Source organism: Podospora pseudopauciseta, chromosome 1 (genome assembly GCF_035222475.1).
Source record: "Podospora pseudopauciseta strain CBS 411.78 chromosome 1, whole genome shotgun sequence".
NCBI lineage: Eukaryota > Fungi > Ascomycota > Sordariomycetes > Sordariales > Podosporaceae > Podospora > Podospora pseudopauciseta.
The window spans coordinates 3,037,449-3,048,317 of NC_085892.1; the positions used below are offsets into that span (position 1 = coordinate 3,037,449).

Consider the following 10,869-nt stretch of genomic DNA (forward strand, 5'->3'; position numbering starts at 1 on the left):
TTTGTTCTCTATGCCTTGACGTGAAGTGTGACCTGTGCCAATGTTAGCCCCTGAGACCTGAGCATGATCATCCAGACCTTGTTCTCTCCAGTGCACATTCACCCAACAACTACAGGCTCAAGTTTGTTCAAAAATGTTGAAATTCCCGCTTGCTTTGCTTTGGCTCCTTCATACACGACAGCCCCATCCATCCCCACCCCCGGACATCATCATCACAATTACATCAACAACCTCCAAGCACCCAACATCAACGCCGCAAACCCCGTGCATACCCCCATCAACCACTGCAAAGTCTGAAACTTGACCTGCTCCAACTGCTGCCTCAACGCCGCAACCTCCTGCTCAATCTTCGTCTCCGTCTCCTTAATCTTCAACTCCTGACTCACCGCCTCCTCCCTTATCCTCCCCTTCTCCAAGTTCAAGTCCAGCCTCACGCTCGCCTGCGTGCGACCAATCTCGTCCCGCAGTCTCGAGCTCAGCTTGGCGATGTCATTCGTCAACCTCTCGTGCGCGGCCCGCGTGGTGTTGGACTCGGTCGAGTCGGCCGACAGGAGCTCCGAGCGGAGCTTGGCAAAGTCTACTTTTTGGGTGTAGGTTGTTTTGGCTGCTTCTTCGCGGGGGACCATGGTACGGGTGAGGTTTTGGATGCTGTAGACGGCACAAGGTTAACAACATGGGGTTGAAGGGAAGGGGACAGGGAGGGGTACCTCTCTTCAATAACATCGTTCAGAACCTTCATCATGGCCACTGCTTGCTCCTCCGTGAAACCTTCTTCTTGCAGCCGCTGGACAAAGCGGAGGGTGTCAAAGTGGTGATCACGCTGGCGGGAGGGGGTCGTGGAAAAGGGTCGTCCCTGGTTCTGAGAGAAACATGGGGGGCTGGCGCGGAAGTGCGCGGTGAGACTGCGCTTTGGGATAGTAGTAGGTGTCCCTTTTGAGGGGCCGAAGGTGTGGTATGTTCTCTTGTGAGGTGGTTGTCGAGAAAGGGAGGCGTTGCTGCTGTCTCTGGCTTGCTGGAGCAGCGCGGCCGAAGCTCCGGTGATGCTGCCGCTTGGGCCGGTCCAGCTAAGCCGGGGGAGGAGGAAGCGCGGGAGGGATTGTGCGGCCGTCATGGTAGGTATTCCGTTAAAGCAGTAGTCGCTCAGGCATCTCTTCAAATATCAGGTTCGTAAGAAGCAGGCAATCCAGTGCGATGATCGTCTTTGGAGCTCCCAGACGCAGTCAGTCATTCCGGTTTCCGGGAAGCAGCGGCATCCAATGTCGCATGCCAAGCCAAGCCCCCTTTGCCCAACTTCCCACCATCCGTTCCATCCAAACCCGCTTTCAGCCACAACCCCCCAAACGCACCAGCCACACCAGGCCCAAGCTCAGTCCCACCACCCAAATCCGCCCATAAAACCTCTCTTCGCCTTTCCAGATTTGATTTTTTTCTCTTTTTCTTCTTCATATTGAACAACGCAAATTATCACATTCACACAGGACTAGTTACCTTATATGCGATTGAGAGGTTCGCTTTCTGCTATTCTTCGGGATGGCAATCGTCTGGACCCACGACCAGTTTGCATTCGTCTCTGGCTGTAAATGGAGAACAAACCACAAAAGTGCTTGATCTTGGGTGCGGTTCTCTTCTTCCCGTGGAGAGGGGCGCAATGATTGAACATACATTTCTTTTACTTTATATTTGGAGTGTTTTGATTTGATTTGCCTCTGTCCACTATTCGATCTGTAAAAGTGGACTTGTGGGTGGTCGTTGTCTTGCAACTTTGCTTGCTCATTTGGATGGCAAGAACACTCTGTAATCTGCGAAACTTCGCCACTCCTGCAAAAGTTGTCTGCTTCTAGCATGGGACCATTTGTGTGGTCCACGTAGAATTTTGCAAAGGGCGGAATCTCAGAAAACTCTGTCAGTATGAGTGTTTTGCATTTGGGCGAGTCCACAGAAACTCAAGCCTGTGGTGGAAGAGAGATGTAATCACGACTGCATCAATTGTTGGTCAATATCAATAATGAGAAACAAGTTGAGGTAATTACCAGGCTCGACACCGAGCACAAACAGTTTATTCGTGACATTAAATCTACTTTTTAGCCTTCACCTTCTCCTTCTTCTCCTTGGGCTTCGCCTTCTCCGTAGTCTTCTCCTCCGCCTTCTCGGCCTTGGGTGTCTCCTTGGTCTTCCCCTTCTTGTCCTTCTTCTCCTTCTTCTCCGACTTGGCCTCGGCCTTCTCAGCCTTCTCCTTGGGCGCTTCCTTCTCCCTGGTCACTTCCTTCGTAGGCTCCTCCTCGGACGTCTCCTCCTTCATCCCCTTCTTCTCCTTCTTCTCTCCCTTCTTCAACGCCCTAGGATCCAGACCGCGTCTCCTCATGGCATTGCGCTTCGCGCGCTCAATGTAGTCCGCATCCTGCTCGTCATCGAAACCACCAAAGTCATCCTTCGCCTCCTCGCCAGCCTCCTCGGTAGCGATGGGGGTCTTGTCAATGACCATGGCATCATCGTCGACGTTGCGAGTGACAGCCTTGTCCTTCTTGCCGTTGGCAAGGACAGCATTTGGAGGCGTTGGGCCGATCTTCTGGAACTTAGCTACGAAGAAACCGTCGACGTTGTACAAGTGAGGATAGTAGCGGCGGGTCAGCTTGAGACTGGGGTGGAACTCCTTGCCCATGAAGCTAGTGAACCCTTCTTTACCGAATGGCAAGCCAGTCTGTACAAAACATTAGCATTGTAATCTGAAGTAATCCGAGTGGGACAGTCATACCTCGACTAATCTAACGTTGGGGCGGCGGCTCAAAGCGTAGGCGACGACTTGTTCGCTAAAAGAAACGGTCAGTAAAGGTTGTCGTAAGAGTTCCTCATCAAGACTTACTTTTCCTCAACAGCGACACTGCAGGTAGAGTAGACCAGGTAGCCACCGGTCTTGCTGGCATGGTTGACCGAGTCGATCGCAGCCAGGATCAGCTGCTTTTGAAGATGTGGCAATTGCTGGAAGTCCTTCTCGTCTCTGTTGGTCTTGACTGACGGATCCTTGGCAATAACACCAGTACCCGAGCATGGGGCATCCAACAAGACTCTATCGAACCCGCCCATAACACGAGGGAACTCGCGGGCATCGTAGTTGCAGACAATGGTATTTCTGACACCAAGACGGTGAATGTTACCAATCAAACCCTTGGCACGAGCCTTGCTGGGATCGTTGGCAAAGATAACACCAGTGTTCTTCATCAGCGCCGCCATATGCGTAGTTTTACCACCGGGGGCAGAGGCCATATCCAGGCAGCGCTCGTTCTCCTGTGGGCACAGGGCCATGACGGGGAGGAAAGAGGAGGCGGCTTGTAGGATGTAATGACCAGCGAGGTACTCGGGCGTAGCACCGAGAGGCACGTTGGAGTCGAAAACTTGCAGACCAACCTTGGACCACTTTCCAACTGGCTCCAAAGTAACACCGCGGTTGATCAAAGCCTGGGCGAGATCGCGACGATGGGTGCGAAGGGTGTTTGTGCGGATGACAACAGGACGGGCACTTTCGTTGGCCTCGAAGAAAGCAAACGCTTCCCTGGGGGGGAAGAGATTCATCAGCTTCTCCGCCAGGAACTCGTTGTAGCCATAGTAGGCGCAAACGTCCTTCAAGAGCTGGTTGGTGTACTCGGCTCTGTCTCGCCCCTCCTCAGCAAGCTCGCCGAAATCTTCAAGCACCCGAATTGTCTCTGTTATCCTGGTTCTCAACATCTGGAGATCGGGGGCCAACAAGCTCTTGGTCTTGGCGGCCAGGTCTTCGTCTTCGTCGTCGCTGTTGAGAACATGGGGCTTGTCGCCGTCGATGTTTGTTTGCATGGCACCTTCGCGTAACTCGGCTTCGTTTTCGGCCTCCTCTTCCTCCCTCTGTTGATCCAGTTTCCTCGATAGACCTTCGATATTGGCGGCAGTGAGCTTCTCCTCTCTTTCGTCATCATCCTCGTCTTCATCATCAGAGAAGACAAACTTCTCCTTCTTGCCTGCATCCTGATCCAGATCCGAATCGTAAACTGAGTCATCATCCGACCCAAGGAAGTCAGATCCCAACTTCAGTTCCTCATCAGAACCAGCCTCATCCTCGAGGTCGGAGGCATCGAACTCATCATTCATCTCCTCGTCGGAATCTGATTGAGGCTCTGGGGCCTTCTTGCCCTTTGTCTTGGGGGCCTTCACGCCATTGCTGGGTGCGCTGGCTGTCTTCTTAGAGCCATTGGCCTGTCTCCCAGTTCCCTTTGTTCCTGTAGCGCTTTTGATCGCCTTCTCGGGCTTCTTGGATGCTGTGCGACGCTTCTTGCTTGAGTGTTCTTCGGCGGGGATGTCGTCGACTGGAATTCCCTTTTTGCGCTTCAAGTTGGCGAAGTGGGCTTCCGATAATGGCTCGGGAGGGCCCTGTTTCTTCATGCGACGGCCGACACCCATCTTGATTTAATGGCAGGTGCGATAGTGGGGGAGTGGTCTGTGATTGCTGAATGCGAAATGGTAGGCTTCCTGCAGAGGTTTCTCGCAGATATTTTGGCAACTTTTCTGTTATCGATAAGCAGCAACTTTTTTTCCAGCTCTGAGCCACATCCAATCCCCTGCAATTCCCAGGGAGCCCACATTGGGTGATCTGATTGGTGGAGACAGGTTGGTCTACGCTAGGCCGAATGCAGGATCCCTGCCTCCACACCTGGAGCCAAGAGCCGACGCTTTGCCTGGGAGACCTGGCCGGCAGCAGCAGCAAAGAGAAGGGGGCAAGCAGGAGGCAGTCGTGAGGAGCTCTTAACACATCACTCAAAAGTTGACCGACCCGCAAACCGCCTCTCTGTGGCACCTGCAGCAGCCTGCACAAAACAACACTCCATCCAGAGCGTCGCTTCCCTTTAGTTATTTCTTTGCGCGTCAGGCACAAACGACTCTTCTGTCACCCTCCTTCCCGTGATTCTCCTTCTCTTTTTTTTGATCAGCGAATTGCCTGTTGTTGCTCTTTCTAATTGAGCTTCTGCAGCTCCTGCTGATTTGTTACGACTCCTCCCTCAATTCTCCGGCCTGCCGAGCTCCACCAATTCCCAAGCCCCTTTCAACGTCACTGCGTTTGGAGCGTTCAACTTCTTCCATCTGACGCCAGCAACTTTTGACAAGTTGGCTGCTAATTCTCCCTAAACTGCGCGCCCCCAAGCGCAAAACAGACTTCACCATGGCCGCGCCTAATCTACCCATCAAATTCCAGGAGCTGCTCCAGCTCAGCAGCCTGGGTGTTGGGCCAACTGCTATCACATTCAACACTTGCGTATGTCCCGCCGACATCTATCTGCCTGTGTCGCCTGACCGCCATGTGCTAACCCTCCCCCCCTCGCCCCATACAGACATTAGAATCAGACTCGTACATCTGCATCCGAGATAAGAAGGATGAAGCCTCTTCCCCCGAAGTCATCATTGTCGACCTCAAGAATGGCAACAATGTCATTCGCCGGCCCATCAAGGCCGACAGCGCCATCATGCACTGGACGCGTCAGGTCATCGCCCTCAAGGCCCAATCGCGAACACTGCAGATCTTCGACCTCGAGCAGAAGCAGAAGCTCAAGTCGACCCAGATGAGCGAGGACGTGGCCTTCTGGAAGTGGATCAGCGAGACCACGCTTGGCTTGGTGACAGAGACATCCGTCTATCATTGGGATGTTTTTGATCCGACCCAGGCGGCACCTGTCAAGGTGTTTGACCGCCACAGCAACCTCACAAATAACCAGATCATCAACTATCGGACGAGCGCTGATGGAAAGTGGATGGCCGTCGTTGGCATTTCGCAGCAACAAGGCCGCGTTGTTGGAGCCATGCAACTGTATTCGAAAGACCGCGGCATTACCCAGGCCATTGAAGGCCATGCCGCTGCCTTTGGCACTATTCGTCTCGACGGTGCCCCCGAGGACACCAAGCTGTTCACCTTCGCCGTGCGGACCGCCTCTGGAGCCAAACTTCACATCGTGGAAATTGACCACCCGGAAACGAATCCTGTCTTCCAGAAGAAGGCAGTTGATGTGTTCTTCCCGCCAGAGGCCGGCAGTGACTTCCCCGTTGCGCTTCAAGTGTCACAGAAGTATGGTATCATTTATTTGATCACCAAATACGGATTCATTCATCTCTACGACCTCGAAACTGCTACATGTATCTTCATGAACCGCATCTCGGGCGAGACCATCTTCACAGCTTGTGGCGACAGCAATTCGACTGGTATCGTCGGTATCAATCGCAAGGGTCAGGTACTCTTCGTTAGCGCCGATGAAAACAAGATCGTACCCTATGTGTTGGAAAGCCACGGCACCGAGCTGGCCCTCAAGCTGGCGTCGCGTGCTGGTCTGCCCGGTGCTGACAACCTCTATCAGCAACGGTTCGAGCAGCTGTTCAGCAACGGAAGCTACCAGGAGGCTGCTAAGGTCGCCGCCAACTCGCCCCGTGGTTTCCTGCGGACACCCCAGACGATAGAGCGTTTCAAGCGGCTTCCGCAGCAGCCTGGCTCCATGTCGCACATCTTGCAATATTTCGGCATGCTTCTTGACAAGGGTGCTCTGAACCAGCACGAAACCCTTGAGCTTGCTCAACCCGTGCTTGCCCAGAACCGGAAACAGCTCCTGGCGAAGTGGCTGGAAGAGAACAAGCTCGAGTGCTCCGAGCAACTTGGTGACATGGTCCGCCCGCATGATATGCCCATGGCCCTCAGCATCTACCTGAAGGGCAATGTGCCCAACAAGGTTGTCGCTGGCTTTGCCGAGTTGGGACAGTTTGATAAGATTCTCCCCTACTGCACTCAGACTGGCTATCAACCAGACTTCATTCAACTTTTGCACCACATCGTCCGCGTGAACCCAGAGAAGGGTGCCGAGTTCGCGACAGCACTTGCCAACAATGAAGGGGGCTCGCTTGTTGACCTCGAGCGCGTCGTGGATATCTTCCAATCGCAGGGCATGGTGCAGCAGGCTACCGCTTTCCTTCTCGATGCTCTCAAGGACAACAAGCCTGAGCAAGGCCATCTCCAGACCCGCCTCTTGGAGATGAACCTTCTCAATGCCCCCCAGGTTGCTGATGCTATCCTCGGCAACGACATGTTCTCCCACTTCGACAAGGCGCAGATTGCCAAGTTGTGCGAGCAAGCAGGATTGTTCCAAAAGGCTCTGGAGCTCTACGAGGACCCCGCAGCCATCAAGCGTGTTGTCGTAGGCATTGCCGGGGCGCCAAACTTCAACCCCGAGTGGTTAATTGAGTACTTCGGTCGCCTTTCCGTCGAGCAATCCATTGACTGCCTCGATGCTATGTTGAAGCACAATATCCGCCAAAACCTCCAGTCCGTTGTGCAGATTGCCACCAAGTATGCCGAGCTTCTCGGGCCCCAGCGTCTTATTGACCTGCTTGAGAAGTACAAGACCGCCGAAGGTCTTTACTACTTCCTTGGTAGCATTGTCAACGTTACCGATGATTCTGAGGTTGTCTTCAAGTACATCGAGGCTGCTACCAAGACGGGTCAGATCCGCGAGGTTGAGCGCATTTGCCGTGACAACAGCGTCTATAACCCAGAGAAGGTCAAGAACTTCTTGAAGGAGGCCAAGCTCAGCGAGATGCTTCCACTCATGGTGGTGTGCGATCGTTTCAACTTTGTACACGACTTGGTCCTCTACTTGTACCAGCACCAGCAGTTCAAGTCCATCGAGGTGTATGTGCAGCAAGTCAACCCTTCGAGGACTCCCGGTGTTATTGGCGGCTTGTTGGATGTCGACTGCGATGAGAACATCATCAAGAACCTTCTCAGCACAGTCAACCCAGTATCTATCCCCATCGATGAGCTTGTCCAGGAGGTCGAGACCCGCAACCGTCTCAAGTTGCTTCTTCCCTTCCTCGAGGCGACCCTGGCTGCTGGCAATCAGCAGCAGGCAGTGTTCAACGCTTTGGCCAAGATTTACATCGACTCCAACAACAATCCTGAGAAGTTTCTCAAGGAGAACGACCAGTACGACACCCTCACTGTCGGAAAGTATTGCGAGAAGCGCGATCCCAACCTCGCCTACATTGCCTATAGCAAGGGCCAGAACGACCTTGAGCTCGTCAACATCACCAACGAGAACGCCATGTACAAGGCCCAGGCCAGGTACCTGCTTGAGCGTGGTGATAATGACCTCTGGATGTTCGTTCTCAGCGAGAACAACCTCCACCGCCGATCCGTGGTCGACCAAGTCATCTCGACCGCTGTTCCCGAGTCGACGGATCCCGCCAAGGTTTCTCTTGCGGTTCAATGTTTCCTGAGCGCTGATCTTCCAGCTGAGCTCATTGAGCTGCTCGAGAAGATTGTCTTGGAGCCATCACCCTTCAGTGACAACCCGAACTTGCAGAATTTGCTCATGTTCACTGCTGCCAAGGCTGACAAGGCCCGCGTGATGGATTACATTCATCGTCTTGACAACTTCTCCGCGGATGAGATTTCTAATGTCTGCATTGAGGTTGGTCTGTTCGAGGAAGCCTTCGAGGTTTTCAAGAAGATCGACAACAAGGAGGCGGCTGTCAACGTACTCGTTGAGCATGTGGTTAGCATCGATCGTGCTCAGGCTTATGCCGAGGAGGTCGACATCCCTCAGGTTTGGAGCAGAGTCGCCAAGGCTCAGCTTGACGGTCTCCGTGTCAGCGACTCGATCGAGTCTTACATCAAGGCGGAGGACCCCAAGAACTACGAGGAAGTTATTGAGATCGCTGTGGCTGCTGGCAAGAATGAAGAGCTCATCAAGTTCCTGCGCATGGCCCGCAAGACCCTTCGCGAGTCTGCCATTGATACTGCTCTTGCCTTTTGCTATGCTCGCCTTGATCAACTTGCCGAGCTCGAGGACTTCCTGCGGGCTACTAATGTCGCCAACATTGAAGAATCCGGAGACAAGGCTTACGCCGAGGGCTTCTTCGAGGCGGCCAAGATCTTCTATACCAGCATTTCCAACTGGGCGAAGTTGGCTACCACATTGGTACATCTTGAGGATTACCAAGCTGCTGTTGACTGCGCGCGCAAGGCCAACAACATCAAGGTCTGGAGAGAAGTCCATGAGGCTTGCGTTAGCAAGAAGGAGTTCCGTCTGGCCCAGATCTGCGGTCTCAACCTTATCGTTGACGCTGAGCAGCTTCAGGCTTTGGTTAAGCAGTATGAGCGTGAGGGCTACTTTGACGAGCTCATCAGTCTTCTTGAGCAAGGTCTTGGCTTGGAGCGTGCCCACATGGGTATGTTCACTGAGCTTGGCATTGCCCTTTCCAAGTACCACCCTGAGCGGTTGATGGAGCACCTCAAGCTCTTCTGGAGCAGAATGAACCTGCCCAAGATGATCCGTGCTTGCGAGGAGGCCAACCTCTGGCCTGAGCTGGTCTTCTGCTACTACCATTATGATGAATTCGACAACGCTGCTCTTGCGGTTATGGAGCGGCCGGAAAACTCCTGGGAGCACCAGCAGTTCAAGGAGATCACCGTCAAGGTTGCCAACCTTGAGATCTACTATAAGGCCATCAACTTTTACCTTGAGCAGAATCCTTCGCTCCTTACCGACCTTCTCCAGGTCCTCACTCCTCGCATCGATGTCAACCGTGTTGTCCGCATGTTCCAGAAGTCCGACAACTTGCCTCTGATCAAACCATTCTTGCTCAACGTTCAGTCGCAGAACAAGCGCACTGTTAACGATGCCATCAACGATCTTCTGATCGAGGAGGAGGACTACAAGACTCTCCGCGACTCTGTCGAGAACTACGACAACTATGACGCTGTCGAGCTCGCCGGCCGCCTCGAGAAGCACGATCTCGTCTTCTTCCGCCAAATTGCCGCTAACATCTACCGCAAGAATAAGCGCTGGGAGAAGTCGATCAACCTATCCAAGCAGGACAAGTTGTGGAAGGATGCCATTGAGACTGCTGCTATCTCTGGCAAGACCGATGTTGTCGAGGAGCTTCTCCGTTATGTATGTTTCCCTTTGATTCATGCTTGTATTTTAATTGTAACATGTGCTAACAAACCCGCCTTAGTTCGTCGACATTGGCAACAGGGAGTGCTACGTCGGCATGCTTTATGCCTGCTATGACCTCATCCGCCCCGATCTTATCCTGGAGCTCTCTTGGCGCAACGGCCTCCATGACTTCACTATGCCGTACATGATCAACCTCCTCTGCCAGCAAACCAAGGAGTTGGCCGCCCTCAAGGCTGACAACGAGGCTCGCAAGGCCAAGGAGGCTGCCGAGAAGACCGAGGATGACAACACCCCCATCCTGGGCATGAACCGCCTCATGATCACCGCTGGTCCCGCTCAAGGCCGGGCCTCTCCCGCGTCTTTTGGCGGACAAACCAACGGATTTGCGCCCCAACCTACCGGTTTCGGATTCTAGAGGGTTGCGCCGGTGGTATTTGAGTGCCCTTGCGTTTACGATCCCTACACGGGACGTTGGTTTTACCCTTATCAGCAGCAGTATTTCATGATGCCAGGCGAACCGGTGTATGTGGAGGAGCTTGGTCGGGTTTCCAAAAGGTTTCTTCGCGCGCACAAGCTTCTTTGTTAGGGGGGCCAGGAGGAGAGGGTATCTCAAAAGTAAAAGGATTTCTTTACTTTTTTCTAGGGCATGATGGATGGAATTGAAGGCTGGGGCATGCAGGAGGCTGTTTTTTTTGAAATGTTGCGACCATAAATGTTAGTGTATGATATATTTGCCCTTGGGGCTTTTTCAAGTTTTTTATTGGTGTTGCTTTTGCTTTTTTCCGTGGTGTCTTTCGAAAATGATGATGTGATGTTGTGCATATTTGGTTGAAAACATATTGCTATTTGGCCTAGGGTTCTTGAATGTGCCATTGAGCCTCTGTAAGTTCCTAAAGAGAAAGTCTCTGCA

General features: G+C 53.1%; 3 protein-coding genes across 3 annotated transcripts; 1 reads left to right on the forward strand and 2 right to left on the reverse strand.

The window, feature by feature from the left end:
• Positions 1 to 85: 85 nt before the first annotated feature.
• Positions 86 to 1,985, reverse strand: FMP32 (Protein fmp32, mitochondrial). The gene is made up of 2 exons (XM_062907415.1): positions 708 to 1,985; positions 86 to 648 (listed from the first exon to the last, which is right to left on the reverse strand). Exons 1-2 carry the CDS (start codon positions 1,109 to 1,111, stop codon positions 219 to 221), a joined length of 834 nt encoding a protein of 277 aa, XP_062770364.1. The 5' UTR covers positions 1,112 to 1,985; the 3' UTR covers positions 86 to 218.
• Positions 1,986 to 2,010: 25 nt separating this feature from the next.
• On the reverse strand, positions 2,011 to 4,613 carry NOP2 (rRNA (cytosine-C5-)-methyltransferase nop2). The gene is made up of 3 exons (XM_062907416.1): positions 2,861 to 4,613; positions 2,753 to 2,807; positions 2,011 to 2,698 (listed from the first exon to the last, which is right to left on the reverse strand). Exons 1-3 carry the CDS (start codon positions 4,423 to 4,425, stop codon positions 2,075 to 2,077), a joined length of 2,244 nt encoding a protein of 747 aa, XP_062770365.1. The 5' UTR covers positions 4,426 to 4,613; the 3' UTR covers positions 2,011 to 2,074.
• A 172-nt stretch (positions 4,614 to 4,785) lies between these two features.
• Positions 4,786 to 10,811, forward strand: CHC1 (Clathrin heavy chain). The gene is made up of 3 exons (XM_062907417.1): positions 4,786 to 5,275; positions 5,352 to 9,953; positions 10,018 to 10,811. Exons 1-3 carry the CDS (start codon positions 5,183 to 5,185, stop codon positions 10,372 to 10,374), a joined length of 5,052 nt encoding a protein of 1,683 aa, XP_062770366.1. The 5' UTR covers positions 4,786 to 5,182; the 3' UTR covers positions 10,375 to 10,811.
• Positions 10,812 to 10,869: the final 58 nt, after the last annotated feature.